At 46.4% G+C, this 23755-nt stretch overlaps 1 protein-coding gene across 17 annotated transcripts in view; it reads left to right on the forward strand.

Annotated features, from left to right (window-relative positions):
• Window positions 1–23755, forward strand: part of Pard3 (par-3 family cell polarity regulator) — a 619141-nt gene that overhangs the window by 413231 nt on the left and 182155 nt on the right. For 3 of the 17 annotated variants that reach the window (XM_045148696.1, XM_004659777.2, XM_004659779.2), the window contains one exon: window positions 1086–1372. The exons of the other annotated variants lie outside the window; for them this stretch is intronic. In XM_045148696.1, coding sequence (XP_045004631.1) covers window positions 1086–1116 — 31 coding nt within the window. In that variant the 3' untranslated portion in view covers window positions 1117–1372. Of the gene's footprint in view, window positions 1–1085; window positions 1373–23755 lie in introns of those variants that run through there. 17 annotated transcript variants of the gene reach the window in all.

The following is a 23755-nucleotide window of genomic DNA, read 5'->3' on the forward strand; positions in this document are numbered from 1 at the left end:
TAAGAGGAGCTCCTAGAACCTTAATCTGAAATGGGTTTTGTATGGAGGAGACCCTAACATGCTTTCCAGCAGGCATGCATGACTGGTGTATGTAATCGCTGTGCCTACAAGTGCCGAATAGAGGGAAGAGCTGAAATTTTGAGGGGGTATGTATATTGATTCTCAGATTACTAGCTATTCAGGTTTTGTATAAAATATTTCTAAAAATTCTGATAATATATGATGTTGCCATTAAAGAATAAAAAATACTGTGTATACTATGGAAGGAAGGAGGCCATTACCCCATGAGTTGTGTGCTTTTAAAGAAAAAACAGTATTTGGGAGCAACCTATTTCAGCCTTATCTCCATCACCAAGCTGATCTTACCAATAAGATAATAAAATCCTGCCTCTCTGACTAAGAACTTTTAAAAAGGGTGTGCTCCCCCTCTTTTCAGCCAGAATAAGAACAATTTGAAATTCCTTTCCTGGAAAACCAAAACCATTATTGTTTGGATATTAAGAATTATATGTTCTCCAAACTAAAGTTTCGTAAAAACAACTGGACTGCATGTCTCAGATTTCTTTCTTTCATTTTTATTTTTATTTTTATTTTTGTTTTGTTTTAAGGGTCTTGCTCTGTGGACTCTTAAGCTGGTAACTCCTGCCTCAGCCTTCTCAGTACTGGGATGACAAATGTGTGCCAGCATGTCCAGTCCCAGCTGAGGTTTATTTCTTCTGTTGTCTGTATGTGATAGAGAAAGCCTATCCCTGTGGGAAGCTAGAAAGAAGTAATGCTACAATCTTACAATTGAATCTGTAATTACAGTGCAGATAATCACCCAGGCCCCTGCTACAGCGTTTCATTCAGGTCTAGGAGTGAATAGAGATAGCTGGGTTTCAGAAGGTTCTCTTGCAATTTGATACATGACTAGCATTTTCTTTTTAGAACTGAATTGTTTTCAGAACACAGGAACATGGTTATATGTTAACATTTCCTGTGGTGGTGTGGATGACGCATGGTGGGCTCGTCTGGAATGGCGAGTGTGTGTCCCTGTCGCCTCCTCACTGTGCTTACTAACTGTCTGTACCGTGTTTCTCATCTAGCATGGCCAAACTGAAGCCCGAGAAGAGATGAACAGCAAACCAGATTCAAACTCTCTTGAGCAGCACAAGTTGCACAGTTGTCTTTAAAAAACAAAAATATAAGGGCTGGGGATATGGCTCAGTGGGTAAAGTGCTTGCCTAGCATCCTTGAAGCCCTGGGTTTGATCCCCAGCACCAAATAAACCAGGTGTGGTGGTGCATGCCTGTAATTCCAGCACTCAGGAGGTGGAGGCAGGAGGATCAGAAGTTCACGGGCATTCTCAGCTGCATAGTGTGTTCGAGGCCAGCCTGGGGTACAAAAAAAAAATCACCTGTCTTATTAAAAAGATGTTTAAAAAAAACTAATAAATTTACTTTCATTGAATTCTTAGTGGCTGTTGACGAATTTTGTTTACGGCATCAACAGTTTTGATGGTTTAGTAAATTTCAAGCTTGGGTTTGAAATCATTGCTTCAGAAGGCTGGGATCTGTTTTGTTGCCTCTCATTTTTTACGATCCCCACCTCCCTTAGTGGAAAACCATAGTCCTTGTCACTGGCATGTTCAAAAGTCACCATCCCACAACTGGATGTCGGAATTAGTGCTTCCACTGTCCAGTGCAACGCCTGTCCCAGTTTGTTTTCCTGCATAGCACTGTGGCATGGGGGACCCTGGCAGTGGGAAAGAAAAGAGGTGCGTGGGTGAGTTGTCACCCACCTGAGATGAGATGCAGAGGGGGATTGCTAAGTGAATGGGCAGGTTTCAAAGGGCCTTCAGGTAGTAGCTAATTCCTTCATGGGTTTCAGGGTGCAGACAGAAATGCCAGGCTAGGAACAAACCTCCAGGAGCTGCACTGCAACTTAGCAATTTCCCCTACTGTATTAAAGCAGAGTGGCTTATGCCAACCGTCAGCTGAGGCTTGTTGAGACCACAAGCTGGGAAAACAGCTTCTTTTAGGAATGGTTCTAGAAAGAGCAGGCCTGGCCCAGAGTTCCACTTCAGTGCAGTGTAGCCCCCCACTGTCCTCCTTCAGGAAGAAGCTGTGTGTCCTGCCACACGCTGTGAGTCAAGATCCCTCAGGATTCTCACCACTGGGGATTTCAGATCTCACATCCTAGCTCTGTTTCTTGAGAACATCAGAACTATATCTGAATGAGAAAGCAACCTGAGGATTGAAGCCAATTAATCCAAAGTCACCTGGAGTCCGTTTGGGGTAGGCAGCAATTCGGTTCCTCTGTACCTTAGTTGCCACGTGTAACACCCACCACACCTGTGCTCAGAGGGCATCTAACACCCATCCTTTGCCTGGCAGAAATGGCAGAACCTGGAGTTTTATGACATGGGCCTAATCACCACGACGATCAGTAGGACAACATTGGTGAAATTAAATTATAGCCTATGCGGTCTGCTGGAATTGAAGCAACACAGCCAAAACATACATGTGCAAAACTGTCACAAATGGAAACACAGGAACAGTACTTGTCAATGAAAAGAAAGAACTGGAAAAGATTTTTGCCTACTTTAGAACACCCCTGTTTCATAAATGCCCAAAGCTGAATGTATAAATACTCAGGACTTAATGTGCGGGTCTTAATTTTAATTTGAATCAGAACAGAAGTTCTTATTTCTCAATGCTGACCTGTTAGCAGAAGGCACATTCTGGCATGGTTGGTTTAAAATCTTTCAAGCATTCTCCTTGTTAGCACCTTGAACAGAGACCCTCTTAAAGCCGGAGTGCCCAGGCTGCCTGCAGGTGTTGCCTAGGAGGCACAGAGCTTGTTGCCCTCCTCATTCACAGAGCTGTGGTGTGAATATAGAATGTCCATGTCAGAGAGGATGACACCCGCTTTATGGTCTCTGCAAAGCAGACCTTTTTGTGAGGTTTTTGACAGTTCTGAGATGCTAAGTCAATTTCAATTTCAGCCTGTGGAAAATGGAATCTTTTTCCTGCAATTGATGTGAAAATGGAAGGCTAGTGACTATTCACTTTCTAATAACATAGGCAAAGTAAATACTATCACACCATTGAAAATGTACTAGACGACAGGCTTAGCTAATGATATTCACCACGGCACATACGGAAAATACTCTTTTTGAAGGCTTGGATTTTCCGTCATTAGACGGCCTATGTCTTTTACAAGGAATACAATGGATCAAATGCATGTATTGTAGTATATTTCTATCAAGCCACAAATTATTATATAACATAATTGTTTTATCCTTGCAAACAGTCTTTTAAGGAAGTGACTGGGGGTGTGACCTCATAATTGAATAGTGGATGCTTTTCCTCTGTCCTATGCTCAGTAACAGCTAATTTAGAAACAAAAGACTAAAATCAGATTAGATTTCAAGTGAAAAGAAAATAACCATGTTTACTGTTGACCTTCCCACTTGTGTTCTGTTCTGTTGTGTGGCATTATGTCTTGAGGTCACAGAGCCACCCGTGAGCCCAGCAGCAGTCAGCATGGAAGTGGCACTGACCCTTGCCTGTTCTGGGGCCTTGCTCTGGTGAAGCCTTCTCTGTCCTGCGTTGTCTGTTTGTCTGTCTGTGGCTGCTCGCTCTTGCCTGTGGATCCCTCCCATTGTCCAGTCCCCTGCTCTGCTTCCTGGGTCATAGAGAAAACCTCAGCCCTGCCTTCCCTCCCGACTTCCTGTAGGTTTTTTCTTCCCCTTTCCAGTAAACCTTCTGCTCACTGCACTTTTCCATCCTGTCTCTCTATTATTTTGGGGACGAGGCTTGCCTCCAAATTGTTGTGTAACTGAGAACAACTTGGAACTTCGTATCCTGCTGCCTCCATCCCCTGGGTGCACCCCGACCAGCTCCCCCGGCTCCTGCGCTGCTGGACTGTCCACTAACGGAGCCGGGCGCTCCGCCTCCTCTGTTGAGCTCTGTTCAGTTCTCTGCGGCTGCCGGTCCCTCCCCGCTCTGCAAACACAGCATTCACCTGGCTAATCTCACTGGTCTCGCGTTGCTTGTGCTGGGCTCTCCTCCTCCTCCCCACTCAACTTGCTTCTACTTCTGCCATGTTCCACCCCAGGTTCTGGAGTTCTCCATGGCTCAGCCTTTTGTCCCTTGCTCTTTTCTGTGTTCAGTAACAGAGAATGCTGGGATTCTCGGGAAGCAGCCTTTAGGCCTCATGTGTGGTCACTATGTGGTAGACTGACACCTCTGGCTGTGGCATCTTTTCTGAACTCCTCTTTAAAACCCACTTCTTGGCACTCTTACCGACTGTGGTCTGGCAGCCGAAATAGTGTATGTCCCTGGCCCCATCCGAGAGGGACACATCTTCCTCTTCCCTTTCCTAGAATATAGCAGCTCACTCTTTTTTTCGTAAGTTGGTTAGTTCCAAAACCTTGGAGCCAGGCTCAACTGCTCTTTTTGCCTCATAGCACACATGCAGTTAGCCTGCTTCCAAACCCTTCCTATAGCACTGGGGCCACAAAGGACCAGCGTATCACCCCACAGAGTCAGAGATGGGAGCCAAGAAGTGTTCGTAGGCGACAGTCTAAGGTAACTGGAGAATGAAGTGGAAAACTGGAACATGTGGCTCTGTTGGTTTGGGCAGTAGCTGTGCACAGCTGCCTACTAGCACAGCGCAGAGTTGCAGTGTGTCTCTCCTCTGTTCAGCATATCCCCCCCCCACCCCAGCCTCACTAACTACTCACTGGAGTCCAAGGAAATCCTGAGTCCCCTGCTTGCTCTGAGAGTCGCCTGCAGTGTCTACCTTAGTCCCCTTCGTGCCCCAGCCCATCCTGCTTGGCCTCCATTCTTCCTCTCTCCTTCCGTAAGTAACCTGAGTTTGCTGCTGGCCTCTTCTCTGACCCTGCCAACCTGCTGGCGGCTATGTGTGCTGCCTCTCTACCTGGACCACCCTTTCCCAAGGTGGATTTCCTCTTGAACCTTTAATGTCTGCATCCAAGTGGGTTTTTTTGGGGGGGAGGGTGCTTCCAAAATAGGAAACCACTTCCTCCCACATTGACACTTCCCATCCTACTTCTTGGCATCATATTTCTTCTTTGGATGTTTTAAAGTTTATTTTTATTTATTTATTTATTTGCACGGAGAGAGGGAATGGACATGCCAGGTCCTCCAGCCACTGCAGACAAACTCCAGATGTTCGCGCCACTTTGTGCATCTGGCTTTACGTGGGTACTGGGGAATTGAAGCCAGGTGGTCAGACTTTGTGGGCCAATGCCTTAGCCAGGCCTCCAGTTCCCCAACCCCTTTCTTGGACTTTTATTACCCAAGAGAATATATTCACTTGCTTGGCTTAGTTGTAAGTTGACAGTGGCAGGGAACCCTAGCCTTCTTCTCCCTCCGGTGTCTCTCACACGCTGGCGCGGAATCAGTGTGCAGGAGTGGTGGCAGATGCTGGGCGTCCAGACCCCCCAGTGGTCTCTGCTGGCGATGAACATCACCGGTGGCCTGGAAACCGGCATCAGCGTACTCAGTCCTCATGGTGCTTGCTCTGTGACGCTCAACCATGGGTTTTCCACCTGAGCCATACAGGGCTACCTTAGATCAGGTGCCTTTCAGAACACGGGGCCTGACAGAGCCACAGACCTGCTGTCAGTATCCAGGTAGAGCAGCCCTGGAGCCGGGGTGGATGCCTGACCACCCTAGGCCAGAGGCAACGACACTCCTCACCTGCTCCCAGAGTTGGCTTGAGTGACTGGTTACTCAGTCACCTGGGTGTGACAGCCTCGGACCATCCCCCTGTGGCTGCCTTCCAAGATGTCCCTCTGCCTCGCCTCCCTCACCACCAAGAAGTGAGTTGGGGACAGGCCTTCCCCGGAAGCCACCAGCACCAGCTCACAGCCTCCCTTGTCCTGGCAGGTGCTTCTGGCTCCTCCCCTGAGACCTGTACCTTGCACTCTCCCCTGGGGTCTGCCTCTGTGAAGCATGGGCCCAGATAGCAGGTGCTGGACGAATGAGCAAAAGTGAACACTCAACCTCTGGAGTAGGCAGGAGCAGTGCAAGGGAGAAGCTTCGATGTGGAGTAATGTCGTACTTTTGGGTTAGTTATACTGGGACAACGCTGGTGTCTCCCCTTGGGAAGAGGCGGTCACTGCAGTCCGTGCCTTGCATGTGTCCACTGCAGTGCCGAGAATTCAGTTGCTGTTGGGCAGCATGCTCACACGCCGTAGGGCTACACCACATTTTTGGTTGAAGCATGTTTTCTTTTACTAGTGTCCACAGTGACTAATGTATTCTCTCGCCCTGCAGAAGGTGCCCTTGGAAAATTAATGTCTGCATGTTAGGCAGCTCCCAGTTCCAGGGCTGAGGGTGGCATAGGAGATGGCAAGCCAAGATCTAATGTTACAGCTGTTCCTTGGGTGTTACTTCCTAAGACTCACATCAGTGGCCGGGGAGATGAGACATAATCCCTCCCCAAAATAAGCCAGGACCTTGGTTCTGCTCCTTTCAGACTGAGCAGCCACCAAGAAGAGAGTTGGGGACAGTCCTTCTCCGTGAAGCTGCCCGCACAGAGCTCACAGGCTCGTTCTGTCTCACCAACAGGGGGCGCTCGAGAGCTTTCCCGTTCCTCAGGCCAGCCTGGGATGGGCTGCTGCGCTGTATGTGGAGGGACTGGGTCCAGCCCACACCTGGAGTCTTCTGATGTAAATGAGGTGTGGTTTGACAGAGTAATGACAACCACATCTCAGCTTCTCCTCCCATAACATTTATGCCACTTATATTGTAACACATCTCTTCCCTAGCACAAGCCCTTTCTTTCTCTTCCTATATAAGGACATTAATCTTTTAAAAAAGAAGAAAAGATGGGTGTGGAGGCCAGAGGCTGAGGCTGTCTCTCAGCTGGCAGAGCGTTTGCCTAGGATGCACAACCCTGGGTTCAATCCCCAGCAATGTATTAACTGGGTGTGCTGGTGCATCTCTGTAATCTCAGCACTTGAGAGGTGGAGACAGTGCGGGAGGATCAGGTGTTTGCAGCCAGCTTTGAGGTTGAGTCCAGCCTGAGACACGTGAGAACCTGTCCAAAAAAAGAAAAGAAAAAGACTTTAAACTTTGACTGCATGGTATGTGGGAACGGGCTGAGCTAGCAAGCACACCCCTCCTTGCTCTAGCTGCTCTTCCCGTTATCATTCAGTGCCAGTGTTCCTTCTTGGGCCCCACTCCTGGCTTTGTTGAGCTCCTGCTGGTCATGTGACTTTGTGAAGGGGAAAAGGGCTCCTCCGTTAGCTCACCACAGCTGCCACTTAGTGTTCATTGCGTGTTAAAGCTAGTGGATGGACATCTGCTGAGAACATTATTGTCCCCATTTAATCCTCACCGTAACCCTGCAACCTGCTATTTTTAGACATATTTGGATGAAGAAACTAAAACACACAGGTTCAGAGAGGTGACCGTACTTGCCAGCTGGCACCGGGACCTGGGGTGGAGCCACCCCGAACCTGAGTGCTGGGCCACCCTTGGGGCTGTCTCTAAGCATGGTGATGTACCAGCCTCTCATTCCAGTCGCCATGACATTGCCCACTTAACATGGCACCAGTGTGCTGTAAAAACACACATTCCCCTTGGAAATGCTGGCCTTGACCTATTAGGAACTTTACCACTGAGCTACACCCCCAATCCTGATTTTTTTTTTTAAATTATGAACATGGTGACATCTACATGAGGACATGTTGACTCAGGCACGGTTGGTTGTGTGTGGTGACTCGCACCTCTAATCCCAGCACTCGGGGATCTGAGGCACGAAGATTGCCACAAGTTCATGGCCAGTGTAGACTGCCCACATCAACCTGAGCTCGCCTGCAGACAGGTGCTGTGAGAGGGTGGGAGCTTGCTTCTGATGCCATCTCAGGAGCGGGGCAGCTGCCTGGAATGGCTTGAACACGTCGGTGATGTGCTGACTGTCATTTATGCGGGACACTATGGTAACCTGAGACGTCGTGGCCACACCAGGTGCTTGCCCTAAAACAAACTTGGCTTGACTGTGCACCCACTCAGGTGTGCATTTGAAAGTGAGCAGCCAACCCACTGACGGGCTGTTGCACATCAGCACTTTCTGATGGGCTCCGGGAAAGATTAAGGATAAACTTCACGGCTCCTCTGCCAGTGTGCCAGCCAGTGCCTCAGCTCATCACCAGTGGAGGAAGCCCTGAGCTGCTCGAGTGTGGCCTGACCTGGTGCTGTCCCCAGGTACACTGGAAGGGCAGATGGGTGTCTCCTGCAAGTCTGGCCTGGGCTTCTGTCACTGATGGCTGCTGAAGGAAATGGCTTTGTTCCCTCACAGCATCCAAGTCCCAGTCTGGTCCCACCCTGTCTGTCATCTGTGGGTCCTTCGGAAGGTGGTACAGTTGGTATAGGCACCTACATACAGTTTCACTCTCTTTGCACAAAAAGTTACCTGGGTCGTACACTGAATTCTGAGCAGTTTATAACTCACCCGGTGAGAATGGTTTCCGGTGACAAGCAGGTGGGAGTGCTTCACCAACCTTAGTCATAGAGCACATCTGATGGTTTCAGTGATTGCGAGGCGCAACTATCCTTTCCCTGCATCCTACATGTCAGTGACCGAGTGGTGTATGTGACTGGGAGATTGTGGGTGCTGCGGAAGTGGACTCAGCTCCAGTGGACAGTGCATAAGGGCCATGTGGAAGGTTTTCTGTGAACCTCGGGCCCGAGGGACTAGCCCAAGTGGGGTGTCTGTCTTCCTTTAGAAAACGACTTTTGAACTGAGAAGCAAAAAAAGGTTTTGAGTTGAGTTCTCTGTTTGAAGGAGATACTGGGGAAAAGGAGTATTTGTATGAATAGAATTAGCACCCTTAGTCAGAAATTCTATTGTGAAAATCAGAATATAAATATATATACCATACACCTGTAACTAACATAAGCATTTCTCAGAGGAGTGCATGCCTCTCTCTGCGATGCCCTCTGCTGTTGTTGGAGGCAGTGTGCAATTGTAGGATGAGAGCCTGGCTTGGAGTCTCAGCTCTGTACTTGGCTTTGTACATTAACCTCTCTGCTTTGTTTTTCTTGGTCAGATGGAATGTTCCTTGTCCTGTCACTTGTTCTGAATCTGTAAAGAATTAATGTAGACATAGAGGCTGATGTTCCTTCTGGTTCTAAGTAATTTCTGTGTAGATACTGGTTACTGCTGTGGTTATTATTATTTCTATTTCATTTTTGTTGTTGGTTTTGGTTTGTTTTATTGAGAATTTCATGTAGCCCAGGCTGGCTTTGAACTCATTATATAAGTGAGGATGACTTTGAACTTCTGCCCCTCTTGCCTCTATCTCTCAGGTGCTGGGGTGATAGGTGTGTATCACCCATGCCCAATTCTATGAAGTACTGGGGATTGGGCCCATGGCTTTCTGCATGCTATGCAAGCACTGGACCGACTCAGCTACATACTCGGCCCCCTGGCTCATTTGTCAAAACTCTCTGGGAAGGTCCCACCAGAGCCACTCTGGGAAGTTCAGTGGTTTCCAGCAGACAATTTGAGAAACACTGCTTTGTGGGTTGAATGCTCTAGATTTGTGAGAACATTGTCCCACAGGCTTGACCCTTATCAGGGGAGCAGCTCCAGAAAACAGACAGGGTTTGGAAAGTTCTAGGATCCCTCACAGTTGTGCCTACAGGGACCAGGCCCAGGAGGCTGTTGCACACATGGTGGTGTTTGGGGACAGTGAGTGGAATTCATGGGCTTAGTTATTTGATTTGATTTGATGGAGGAAAAAAAAAACAAAAACAATAGGAAGTACCATGGTTTTGACCTCATCGGCCCACACTGATGAGAACATGCTGGAAGGGGGTCGGTGCCAGAGTGAGCCCAACGTGCCTGTGATTGGCCCAGTTAGGGTGACGGAGCGTAGGGTAAGGGGGTGAGAAGTCAGACATCTAATCTTGTCATTGTTAGGGAAGGGAAGTGTGTGCCAAGCAGGAGCACTGGTGTAGGGCAGGGGCGTGGCTGCAGGAGGAGCAGTGTGGACACGCAGGCTTCCAGGACAAGGCTGTGTTTTGCAGTGCTTTCATTAGTGTCCTGCCGAGTGATCCCCAAATGCCCAGGGCTTCTTGGCAGCAGAGGGGTCTGGCTGGTGGCTGCCCCATGCCATGCAACAGACCTCCATATTCTTGTGTGCCAAACCACATAGTCTTGGCCGTGCATGTTGCTTCCAAAGTAAGGGCATCACATACTCGTTAATTAAGAAGGAAGGCTTTTCCCAACACTGCTTACATAGAAATAAACACAAACACAATCAGTGACAAATTTCTATGTCTTTTAAGCAGTAGGCATGATATCTGAAGGGATATATTAATTGCATTAGCAGATTTTTCAAAAAGGGAGTGTAGAATTTTAAGTGTGGGTATATAGTTCAGTTGGTATCATGCTTGCCTAGCCCTGAATTCAATACCAAGCACCTAATAAAATAGGTCTGTTGTTACATGCCTGTTTATCCCAGTCCTCTGAAGGTGGAGGTAGGTGGATCAGAACTTCGAGGTCATCCTTGGTTACATAGTGAGTTTGATGATAGCCTGGGTTATATGAGATCTTGCCTCAAAAATAATGATCATAAGCTGGGTGTGGTGGTGCATGCCTTTAATCCCAGCACTTGGGAGGCAGAGGATCACCAAGAGTTCGAGGCCACTCTGAGACTACATAGTTAATTCCAGGTCAGCCTGGACCAGAGTGAGACCCTACCTCGAAAAGCCAAAACAATAACAACAACAATAATAATAATCACAGAATTTAGGTTATGAAGGGCTCATTTAAAAATATTAATTATTTGCAAAGAGGAGAGAAACAGATTGAGAATGGACAAGCCAAAGCCTAGTGCCATTGCAAATGAACTCCGGACACAGTACCATTTTGTGCATCTGGCTTTACATCGGTACTGAGGAATTGAACGTAGGCTGTTAGGCTTTGCAAACAAGTGCCTTTAACCATTGAGCCATTTCCCCAGTCCCTGAAGGACTCAATACATACATACATATATATATATATATATATATATATATATATATAATATATATATAATCTTTATTAACATTTTCCATCATGAAGGACTCATTATTAAGTAAAGTCTTCAAGTACAACTTGAAGGAACAGTGAGTTAGTGGCCGGTTTTGCTGACTGTGGAGCACATCTTACATTGATGGAAAGAGAATTTGTCACATGCTGTCTGTTTCTTTTCTGTGCTGGCAGCTAGGGATCATTCCCAGAAGAACTTCCCAAAGGTTGTGTGAGGTAAGAGTCTAAACCCTAACCCTGCCTCCACACATCTGTGGGGAGATACTTAGGTCAAGTACCTGGATTCATTAAAGGACCAACTTCCGTTTCATTTCTCTTTCTGTTCATCTCTCTTCTACTTCCTGCCCCCTTCACCTCACTTGCCTCTCTTACTCCCTTTTCCCCCTTAATGCTAGAGGTCAAGGCCAGGGCTGTCTTCCCAGCTGCGCTAGTTTGATTCAGGTGTCCCCCATAAACTCGTCTTCTGAATGCTAGGTCACCAGCTAGTGGCAGTTTGGGAATTGGATCCTCCTGGAGGCAGTCTATTGTTAGGGGCGGGCTTATGGGTGTTATAGCCAGCTTCCCCTTGCCACACTCTCCTGTTCCTGTTGTCCGCCTGATGTTGGCCAGGAGATGATGTCCACCCTCCGCTCATGCCATTATTGTTCCTGCCATCATGGAGCTTCCCCTTGAGTTTTTCAGCCAAAATAAACCCTTTCCTCCAACAAGCTGCTCTTGGTTGGGTGCTTTCTACCAGCAACATGAAGGTGACTAAAATGCCAGTATATGTGCCTACCTTAATTAACTTTTTCAAAGCAAGCAAACAAGTCTGAAAAAAGCTGTGCTGTTTAACCATTAGAGCATGCCATCGGGTGTCCTTACTCTGTGTTGTTATTTTATTTATTTGAGAGAAAGAGGCAGATAGAAAAAGGTGTCTTTTACTCTTGGAGTTCTGTGCTTCTCTTCTCGGAGTAGACCTGTGTCATTTAGACTGGCAGCATCCCTTTGAGCATGTTCTGTGAGGTGGAAGTTCTGGAAGTCTTAGAACAGCGTATCCATGGACTTCCATGGATTGCAGGGAGTCCTGATGGGAGTGGACCTGCTCTGCAGAAGTGCTCTCCACTCTTCTCTGGCCCTGCAGCCAAGGGACTGTGTCTAATTACAGAGCAAGCACCATAAACAGCCACAAAATAGAAGGGTGGGAGGCATCTCTGAGGACTGACCAGACAGAACCCAAACAGCATCAGAAGCGGTGGGGAGAGTGAGCCATGTCTGACCTCTGCGTGAAAGCCTTTGTCAGCAGCCAGGCGGAGTGGGCGGAGCTTCAGTTGCTGGTTCTTTTCAGCTGTTTTTATGCTGCTCTGACCCCCTTGGAAGACTCTCTGTTCTTTCCTGCCCACTGCTTGCCACCACATTCTGACTTTTAGAGCTCTGTCTTGAGAAGAAAATTAGTTGCCAAGAATCACAGGACTGAACCTGAAGACAGGGCCACGCACAGCGACACTGTAACCCTTCCTCCCTCCTTGGGGAGTGGAGTCTACAAACCACACGCGTCTCTTATCTCCGTGACAGGATTGCTTTGGCTGTTGCACAGACCCAAGTAATTGACTTCAACATGCCAAGGTCTGCCTTCCTCTCCTTTAAAGGAAGCATGCAGATTGGCAGAGGAACCGCCTTGTCCTTACTCAACATTCCTAATTCATCTTATTGTTTATTTATTGTTGAGATAGTATCACATAGCCCAGGCTGGTCTCCAGCTTGCTGTGCCCCAAGGATGACCTTGAACTCGTGAATCCTCCTACCTCTGTCTCCCCAGTGCTGGGATCATAGGCACGTGTTATCACTCCTGGTTTATTGGGTACTGGGAATGGAACCTAGGGTTTCTTGCATGTGAGGCAAGTGCTCTACCAATTGAACTATAGACCCAACCTATATTTTATTATTCTTGAAACTGTAGGAGAGTGTGCATAATGTATTTTCCACTTTTCGGTGCACAGTCTAGTGGTATGAAGTCACTTCACATTGCTGTTCACATCGTAACCAGCCATCTCTGCTACTCTTTCATCTTGCAGACACTAGCTCTCCCCCGTTCTCTCTTCTCCCATCCCTCTCTGTGAATCTGACTGTACACGTTCCTCTGAGAAGTGGTCAGAAGTTATTTGTCTGTTTGCTTCTACTTCATTTCTCTGGGTATGTTCTCAGGATTTTATCCATATTTAGTGTGTGTCAGAATTTCTTTTCTTTAAGGCTGAGTACTGAGTCCATGGCCTGTATACCACTTGCTATTTGTCAGTTCATCCGTCACTGGACACTGTTTTGTGGATGATGCTACTGTAAACATGGGTGTCTGAACTCGTTTCTGTCCTTGGCGGCATGACACCATTACAACTCCAGCCATCTTGTTGACATTCTCAGAAGAACAAGGGGGCCGGGCTGGGTAGAAGAGCAAGCTAAGTCAGCTTCTTTTTCTACCTCTTTCATCAATTTCCATGAACCACAAAGAAACATAATAATGGGGCTGGAGATATGGCTTAGCAGTTAAGGTGCTTGCCTGCGAGGCCCAAGGACCCAGGTTCAACTCCCCAGAACCCATGTAAGCCAGATGCACATGGTGGCACATGTGTCTGGAGTTTGTTTCCAGTGACTGGAGGCCCTGGCATGCCCATTAAATAAATAAGAAAATAAAGCATAATAGTGATATGAAATAGTTAATCCTTATTTAGTGCTCATACTTGCTAACGTGCAGAGATGTATAGTTCTTGTAGTCCCGACAGTAAACCTGTGAGAACAATTGCTCTTTACCAAAGAAGAACTCAAACCTCAAAGAGGTCAAGTGAGCTGTTGCACTCAGCCACATGGCTTTTTGTAGTAGAACAAGTGAGAGGTGAGGGTGGGAAGTTGAATTAGGATTCTGGCTCTAGGGTTCATGCTTCCAACAGCTGTCTTCTGCAGGATGCTTCTGCTTTCTAGAAAGGCTAAGGAATGTAGTTTGTATGAGCCTGTTTTCTCACCCACCACAGCAAGGTTGTGTTAGGAAGGAGGAGGGGGAAGGTCGATATTGGGTCAGTAGTTTGAAGCACTTGTTATGGGGCTTGCGGGGACTGCCTCTCCAAACCACAGTTTCAGAAGCCAAGTGGCCTCATGGAGCTGGGCTTCTGCCAGCCCTCTCTCCACTGTGGCACAAGACCAGCAGCCACTGGCCAGGTCATTCTGGTTTCCTTGAGGAACAGAAAGCAGACCACAGCTGTGCAGAACCTTCCATCTTTCACTTAGAAGGGCCTCCTCTTCACCACGGCGGGTGCCTGGGAAGTCTTCTGCAGGTGGACATAGATGTGAACAGCCCTGTGAGAAATCACATCTGTCGTGTACAAGTGATTATTTCTGCAGGAGTGCACTGCATGTATGGCTTAAACACAATTGCTTTTATTCTTTGCTACTACTGATTTTTGTTCATTTGGTGTTCTTTTTGAGATATGGGCTCATGTAGCCCAGGCTGGCCAGAACTCATTATGTAACTGAGAATGACTTGGAGCTTTTGATTCTCTTGCCTGTACTCCTGAGTGCTGGGATTACAGCTGTGCACCACAATACCTGGTTATTTAGTGCTGGGGATCAAACCCAGGGCTTTGGGCATGCTAGACAAACTCTGTCTACTGAACTTCATCCCCAGCCACTACACCGTGGGGGGAGGGTGTATGTGCATGTGCACATGCCAATTCATGTGCATGTCTACAGAGACCAGAGGAAGACATCATGTGTCCTTCCACATCACTTTTCTACCTTATTTTCCTGAGCCAAAGTCTCACACTGAACCTGGAATTTCTTCTTTTACTGGTCAGACTAGGTGACATTGAGCCCCAGTAATAGAAAAGAACCCATCTTAGCTCCAGGGTTACAGATGTGCACAGTCCCACCTACCTTTGTACCTGGGGACTGGGGATGGAACTGAGGCCCTCAGGCTTGGGTAGCATGCACTCTCACCCACTTAGCCATCTCCCAATCCCTGTCTGATACTTACTTCTCTTACTCTTGGCTCAAGTTTCTATCACTGTAGCCGGCTGCGAGTCTGATTTTGCAGGGGCTGCTCTCAGTCATAGTGTTCCAGTGTTTCCTGAACTGACTGCCATGCCTCTGTGGATGAACCCCGCCCCCCCATATCTTGCCCTAGCATGCTAGGTCATGTTCCACATTTCCATGTTCCAGCATGCTAGGTCTTTTTTTTAATTTCACTTTTTTTTTGTTAGGCATGTACTTTGTATAGACACATCATGTGTCGGTACCATCATTTCTGTCCTCCCTGCCACCATTCTGCTGAGGGCCCTCCTCAGTGGGGTTGCGGCATGCTAGATTTTGACTTGCAGCCCACAACCCAACACTTTCTGACATCTGCCTCAGTTTCCTCATTCCTGCCTCTTTCACGTGTAGTCTTTATTTTAATTTTTTGTTCATTTTTATTTATTTATTTGAGAGTAACAGAGATAGAGGCAGATAGAGAGAGAGAATGGGCAAGCCAGGGCTTCCAGGCACTGCAAATGAACTCCAGATGCATGCGCCCCCTTGTGCATCTGGCTAACGTGGGACCTGGGGAATTGAGCCTCGAACTGGGGTCCTTAGGCTTCACAGGCAAGCGTTTAACCTCTAAGCCATCTCTCCAGCCCAAGTTTCAGCTTTCTGTTTGTTAGTTCGTGTTATTTGTTCCTTATCTCTTCAGTTTAATTATTCCCAAAGTATTTCCTGAGTAGATGTTCTAAGTTCCTTCAGTAATACAGTTGTGTGGGTGGCATCTACCCTGTGTGGGATTCCCAGACAAAGTGTTCACCATGAGGTTAGGCTTACTAATACCCTGTGGCATTATACACAGTCATTGTGACCAGATTGTCTCATCCTCAGCGGGAGATATCACCATGATGACTGTGCAGAGAGCTGTGGTGCCTGAGCTAGAACTTTGACACAGACATCAATGGCAGTTCTGGGATGGTGGCTTGGGCATTGCCAGCATGGTACTCTGGTGTCTGAGGCTGTGTGGCACCCAGAGTCAAGATGAGAGGAACACACAGGCTCTCTACTTGAATGCTTGTTAACCTGTTTTGGATATGATGGCTTGATGAGTGTGACAGTTTATCTCCTTGTTCTGACCCCTTGTGGCTCTATCCTTGAACCCATGCCAAGATTGGCATCATCACTAGCAGCTGGGTTCTTAATTAACCTCATGACATGAAGTGCTGCGCCCCTGGCCAGTGAAACCACTTCATAAGACAGTGTAGGACCATGACTGTTGAAGAGCCACTGCTGAGATCTGACACCACCCCTCAGCTTCTGTACCAACCTCCAGAGGCCAAGCATGCTACAAGGGCGTATTTCAAGCAGACGTCCCTTCCTCTTGGGGAGGTTGAAGTGATGGAAAGAGGGAGTACCTTAGTTACTTTTCTCATTGGCAACAAAGTAATTGTCAAGAGCAACTTAACAAAGGAAGGGCTTGTTCTTACAGTTTGAGGTTATAGTTCATCATGGTACAGAAGACCTGGCGGCAGAAACCATCAGGAAGTAGAAACGGATGGTGCTGGCACCCAGCTTGCTTTCTTGTTTTCATTCAGTCCAGGATCCCTAACTTCTGGGATGGTGCCACCCACATTAAAGGTATGTCTTCCCACCTCAATTAACCCAGTCTAGACTCTCCCTCACATACATGCCCAGGGGTGTGTCTTCTTGGTGACTCCCAAAACCCTGTTGGGTTGACAGTCCAATTAAGGATCACATGAGTGTCTGGGGAAGCTGCTGTCTCTGAGGAGTTCTGCTTCTTCTTCTGGGATTTCAGAACAGGTCTGGACTTTGCTTCTTGGAAAGTTGCCCTGAGAATAGTCTGGGGCCTTGAAAATCATCTTGGCTCCTTCAAGTCCACGCTGCATATGCAAAATCAGTGAAGATAAAACGGGAAAATCTGAACCTCTTAATTTACTCTGCGGAGGGTGTTCTTTAAGATGTGTGCATCAACAGAAATTGTTTCCTATCATCAACAGAAAAAAGTGCTGACTGACGTCTTACTTTATAGATAATGAGACCTTCAGGGAAGTCTCCATCTCTGAGAGTTCCAGAAGCCTGACCGAAAAGTCTTGAGACTTTGTTGTTTTTGTTTGGAAACTTCAGTGACCATATTATCTTTCCTTCTGATTTTTACCTACCCTGTAAACAGAGTGAGAAAACATCTGAGGGTTTTTCACCAGCTACAGTAACATGCCTCTTTGTAGCAGTAGTTAAGATATAGAACTTGATTTGTAATACATATATAGTTGAGGGTTTAAATATCCAACTCAAAAAATATATATCTTGGGGCTGGGGACCCACGTACAAAAGTGTTCTAGTGCACACTTGTCTCCGTGCTGGGAGATGGAGACAGGGATCCTATGACCTCGCTGGCCAGCCAGTCTGACTACTCAGGGAGTTCCAGGCACGTGAGAGACCTTGTCTCAAAAAATAGGAACAGCTTTCTTTGTCCTTTGGCCTCCACACAGACATGTATACACATACACATATTCACAAACACAGAGACACATGGTATCTTTACATGGACTGTGAGGTTTTCCCACCTTGGTATCAATTTGATTATCAGGCAGATGGTAGATTATCTTTGTTACCAAATACTCCTTATTCTTTGTCCTGCTGGAACAAGATAGGTAGTAAAATCTACCATTTACTTTGTGTCTTCTTAGATGGAAGTGTTGTTGTGACTTAGGACTCATTACCATTTCTTAGAGGGACTGCCTTAGGGCAATACCACTTACTGAACTGCTCGGGAGGCTGAAGGAAGTGGAAAACCATGGCAACCAGATGTAGGGTGTGATTATTTGCCTCTGACCTGGCAAAGTGTTGGGTTTAACAAAAGAAGCTTAATAGAAATGCTCAAATTGACCCTTCTCATCACTGGGGTTGCTTTGAGCCCAATCAGTCTCTCATTATTATCAGAGTGATTTGAGCAAAGGCAGCCATGATCGTATTTTTCAAAATCACTCCTTGAGCCAAATGTAATTTGCAATTTGTAGTATTGTATTGTGAAACAATAATACATTAGAATGAACAGAGCAAGAATTAGGAGTGTGGCAGTGCAAAAGGACCAGAAAAGAAGCTGTGAGAAAGGGACCCACCAAGTCAGCGTAAGTGGACGTGACTGATTCCATTTTCAAAAGAAGCCCTGAGTGGAATTGGCGTCATGTGTTGCTTTGCTCTGTTTAAGGACATGGATGGCAAAATGAACGCCCGCATGTGTGTGTGTATGTGTGTGCAAATTATCATAAAGTTGTTGGGGTAGTTAGAGGAGAAACAAAATATAATTTGCATGTTATTTGCATTTAGATGTTAGGGGTTGCAGGGTTAGTATGGTTTGATTACCTGTTTGATTACCTGTGTGAGTGTGATATAAAAAAACACATTAAAAAAACCTGGTATGGAGTAGTAATTATAATTGACCTCTTTCTGCATAAAGCTAGAGAAGCCTGCCTTGTGGTCCCTAAGTCAGCCACTGGCCAGGACTCTAGACTCCCTATGGAGGTGTGATGCTTGCATCCTGTCTCATGTTGCAAAGATGATCCCCACTACAGTTGTTCATGGCATCTGAGTTATTTATGCATTCATCTTGTGTTTGTAAAGATTACGATGTGTGCCTATCCCTTTTATGGACCTCAGTTTTCGTAGGTTTTATTTGTTCTTTTGTCCTCTAGATCTTTGGCATTTACGGTGATTCTGTGCTGGCTTCCTGCTTCCCTGCTTTAATCTCCCCCCTCCCCAGTTTAATTTTAAAGTTCTCAGTTGTCTTGATAGCTCCTTGCCCTACACCCTTGTTGGATTTTCGAACTGTAACTTTCCAGCATGTCAGGTTATCCCGGGTAGCTGACGAAGGCAATGTCGGATTAGGAGCTCATACAGACACTTTGTGGGACTGTCACAAAAGATACACCATCCATTAAGGGCACATTGTGCATCTAAGGCCATCATAGCTTGATTCCATACAAGCTGCTTTTTCTTTCTTAAACAAGTCTGCTCCCTGCATAGCAAACAGCACAAATTTAGTTTATTAAGTCAATCAGACTAGCACTGATGAAACCGTACACAATCAAATGATGACTCTCAAGTTTTGGAATTTCCTTTTAGAGAACGCCCCTACCACACTCCAGGGCTGAAATCTGCACCCTTCTCACAAAGCGCTGTCAAGCTGTCTTGTTCCCTTTCTCTCCCAGGCTGCCTTCTCATCATTGTTGATTACTGAGGTGCCTTTTTTTCCCCCCTAAACAGGAGCTTTCTGCTTTTCATAATCAGCCTCCTCTTCCCTCATCCTCCTGCATTTCCACAATCTACTGCTGAGCAAATTAGTGTACTTTCCTGGTAACGACTTCTCAGAATGTCACTGAACTGTGTATGGTCATGGAGAGGAAGGACATATGAGAATGACTTGATTTTTCCTTTTCCCTATTTCTACAATGGAGATGGAAGTACAGAAACTCGGGCAGGAAACTGCAAGCATACCGTTATGCAAGTGTGTGCATGCCGGGCGGCCCTTGCCCTTGTACCCTCCGGACGGGTGCTGACCTTTGACACGCCTCTGCCAGGACTTGCCCATGTAGAAACGAATGACTTTAACACATAGAGTATCGTTGCCGTTAGAAATGTTGGCAGCAGGGCTGGGAAGATGGCTCAGTGGATAAAGCAGGTGCCTTGCAAACATGGGTACCTGGGTTTGGATCCCCAGAACCCACCTGAAAAGTCAGATGCTATAGTGTGAATCAGTAATGTTAGCAGGCCTGTGGGGAGAAGAGAGATGGAGACAGGAGAACCCACAGGAGACTTAAGGGCCAGCTAACCAGGCAAACTCAGTGTAAATGAGTCCTTGCCCCAAATAAGGTAGAAGGCAAGGAACAACATCCGAGGTGCTCCTTCGACCTCACACACGCACTCTGGCATTCATGTGCCTGTATGTGCACGCACACGTGCACACACTCACACTCGCGTTCACAGGTGGAACTCTACAGGTGGTTGTGTGGGCCACTTTAATGGTCCTTTCAAGTGGCTAGAAGAACTCTTGACCTAGTCTTCAAATTCCATGTCTTTAATAGACAGATTCCCTTTAGAATAGTGTCTCCTGGGCCCCAGTGTGACTGGCAGACAAAGGCTGAACTAGAAACCCGCTCTGAGCGTAAAGGCACAGGCTGACTTTGTTCCTGTCATTGGGAAGTCGGGCTGAAGTGAGAAGAGCCTTGGCATTGCCTCTCACTTGTGCTGTCATCTAAAGGTCATTAGATGCCCTGTGCTTCCTACCCAGGGTATCCCCTAATGGGGTTGACAACGCTTCCCTCACAGGCCAACGGAACCAGTGAGATAAAGTGCATAATACAGATCCAATCAATTCCAGTTAAATGTAATTACCTAATCAAAAGCACTCATCAGCTGCTCAGTTGTCTCACTGAGGAATCGTACAATGTGAACTTCACGGTTCTGTGGCTTCATTTTCTCTTGGGAGTATCCAACCAAGTTCAGACCTACTGAGATACCTTAAGCTAATTATGAGGTGACCTAACCTCTTGTCTTTAGCCTGACCTTAGGCATCTCCCCGTACCTCCCTGGCCTTAGCTTCTTTTTCGGTCAAACAATGACTAGACTGGGAGACTTTTGTTTTTCAGTAACCTAATGCCTGCCTTTAAGCCTGAGGGTAAGAATGCAGGGGGGGGTTGTGAGTTCTTTTCTTTACCAAAATTCTAATGGAGTTAGGGTTTTAAAGACAATTAAGTTTATAATTGTGTTAGAGATTAGAGTGCTAAGTTAAGGAAAATTATTACACCAAGAATACTGGAATCAATTGAAAATGGTTTGCTGGAGAAACAGGGGCTCAAAATATCTGAGAAAAAATCACAACCTTGAGAGTTAGAGGGAGATGATGTGGAAAGCTCATGGTTTTGTTTTTGACTGGGGTAAATGTCATATTCAGGTCACATGTAGAACTGTACTGGGACACAGGAAGTCCCAGGATAGGGGACATGATTTTGCTGTATGGGGCTCTTGACCCTGGCTCACTGGGCAGCTGGTACCTCTCTAGGATCTTTAGGGCAAATGGGAGTATCACTGTGAGTGGTGGTTAGAGACAGGATACAGTGGCTGTATAGAGCATGCACCCCCTTGAAACAACAGGAAATTTCTAGAAAGAGGAAGTGATAGAATAAATCATGTAGTAGTTCATACTGAAATGAATGACCAAATCCAGGGAGGGGCAGGAGATCTCAGGCTTGTTGCGTTTCCCAGTACAGCAGACTGTCCGTGGAGGCAGTTGATGCCAAATTCTTTAATTTTTGTTTATTTGTAAGGTGTGTGTGTGTGTGTGTGTGGCAGAGAGAGAAAGAGAGAGAGAGACAGAGAGAGAATATGAATGGCCATGGCATGCCAGGGCCTCTAGTTCTGCAAATGAACTCCAGATATATACACCACTTTGTACATCTGGCTTTATGTGGGTGCTGGAGAATCGAACCTGGGCTGTCAGGCATTTTGCAAGCAAGCGCCTTGAACCACTAAGCCATGTCTCTTGTCCTCCAAATTCATTTCTGATCCATTTACCATCTCTTCCACAGCCAAGTAGTGTCATTTAACCTGTCGCCCTTCTTGGGGTAAATAGACAAGTATTATAGCAAAGCACTCACTCCTCATAGGATCTTTGTAATTAGCACCGAGAAATACCAGATTTCAGTGACATTTCAGTTGGGCTTTTTGAAGAAAAGCGTATTTTGAAACTTATTCTCCAAAGTCTATAAAATAATTGGTTCTGGAAATCCTATCCCTTTATTTTTAGATATGGCAGCATATTTTTTGAACTTCTTTTTTTTTTAACTATATCATGTTTTTAAATATAGGGAAAGCCCTTTCATTACAAAACTAATCACATTTTATCCATAGCAGCATGCTGTGTCATCACTTAGCATAGTTTTTTTCTAAAGACGTCTAATTTTAATAGCAGTTAGAAATATCACAGTCTAAATGGCAAAATATTTCAGCAGTATTAATACTGCTTTAGTAAAAACCAAAGTGGTGGTTGAATAGCAAGGGAAATTTTGTAGGAGTTAATTTTTTAAAATTATTTTATTTTATTATTAATTTATTTGAGAGTGACAGACAGAGAAAGAGGGATAGAGAGAGAGAGAGAATGGGCGCGCCAGGGCTTCCACCACTGTAAACGAACTCCAGACGCATGCACCCCCTTGTGCATCTGGCTAACGTGGGTCCTGGGGAATCCAGCCTTGAACCGGGGTCCTCAGGCTTCACAGCCAAGTGCTTAACCACTAAGCCATCTCCCCAGCCTAGGAGTTAATTTTAATGGTAGTTCTTTCTGCGTAGGAACAAGAGAGTTTGTAGTTGTCCTTGGTGTGGTTTTTGTTTTTTTGCTTTTTGCCTTCCCTGTGCATCCTCAAAGGCAGACCTTGGGCTGGAGAGACGGCTTAGCGGTTAAGCGCTTGTCTGTGAAGCCTAAGGACCCCGGTTCGAGGCTCGGTTCCCCAGGTCCCACGTTAGCCAGATGCACAAGGGGGCGCACGCGTCTGGAGTTCGTTTGCAGAGGCTGGAAGCCCTGGCGCGCCCATTCTCTCTCTCTCCCTCTATCTGTCTTTCTCTCTGTGTCTGTCGCTCTCAAATAAATAAATAAAAAATTTTAAAAAAAAAGGCAGACCTTGCCTGGGCTGCTTTACCACGGTGGCCTGGCAGAGAGCCGGGACCCTATCCTCCTGTCAGTGCGACTCCCTTCCCCGAGTACCGCGAGACGGCCGCGCTGAATGCAAACACGGCTCCTGTGTGAGGAAAGCCGGGTGTTTTATAAATGCTACAGTCAGCTTTACTCAGACTATGGGGCTCCCCCAGAGACCTCAAAACCAACTTGTTCATATCAACTGGAGTTTTATGATCTCTATATTTTCCTTTTAACCTCCTATTTTTTAAAAGACATTTTCCTATGTTAATATGTTCTAAAAGATGGCTAACTTTTTTTTTTTCCTGAAGTATATGCCTTTTTCAGCTCAACACCCATTGGACTTGAACTTGCTATATGGGCTGTTCTTGAATTCATTTCTCCAACCTCGGCCTCAAGAGTGTTGGGATAACATGCTTATGCCACCAGGCCTGGCTAAGTGGCAGAGGTCTGGTTCTTTTTTTTTTTTTTTTTTTTTTTTTTGCTAGAATGTATATGTGGGTCACTCAGAATAGGGGTGCTTCCTACAGACCATGAGTCCATTCTTTCTACCTCTATGCTTTGCCTTAGAACTTGTCCATCTGGTGCCAGATATGGTGGCCCACCCCTGGAATCTCAGCATCGGGCAAGCAGAGACAGGCGGAACCCTGGGCCTTGCCGAGTCCCTTGTTTAACTGAGTCAGTAAGCTGTGGATTCAGAGAGACCCTGTCTGAAGAAAATAAGGTGGTGGACAGCCATTAAAAAAAAAAAAAAACCTCTTAACATTGACCTCTGGCTTCCACACGTATACACACACACACACACACACACACACACACACACACACACACACACAAAACCATGCAAGACATACATACAAAGACCAGTTCCTAAAGCCTGGACATCTGTCCTTCATCCCTGCCTCGCAAAAACTGAGTATGAATGTAATTGACGCTTTCTAAGACGTTGCGCATCCACTACTGAAGGACTGTCTTCATGGTGTGATACCTGGTTTCAGTCATGTCACTGAC

The sequence above is a fragment of the Jaculus jaculus genome, chromosome 5, assembly GCF_020740685.1.
Source record: "Jaculus jaculus isolate mJacJac1 chromosome 5, mJacJac1.mat.Y.cur, whole genome shotgun sequence".
In the NCBI taxonomy this organism is placed as follows: domain Eukaryota; kingdom Metazoa; phylum Chordata; class Mammalia; order Rodentia; family Dipodidae; genus Jaculus; species Jaculus jaculus.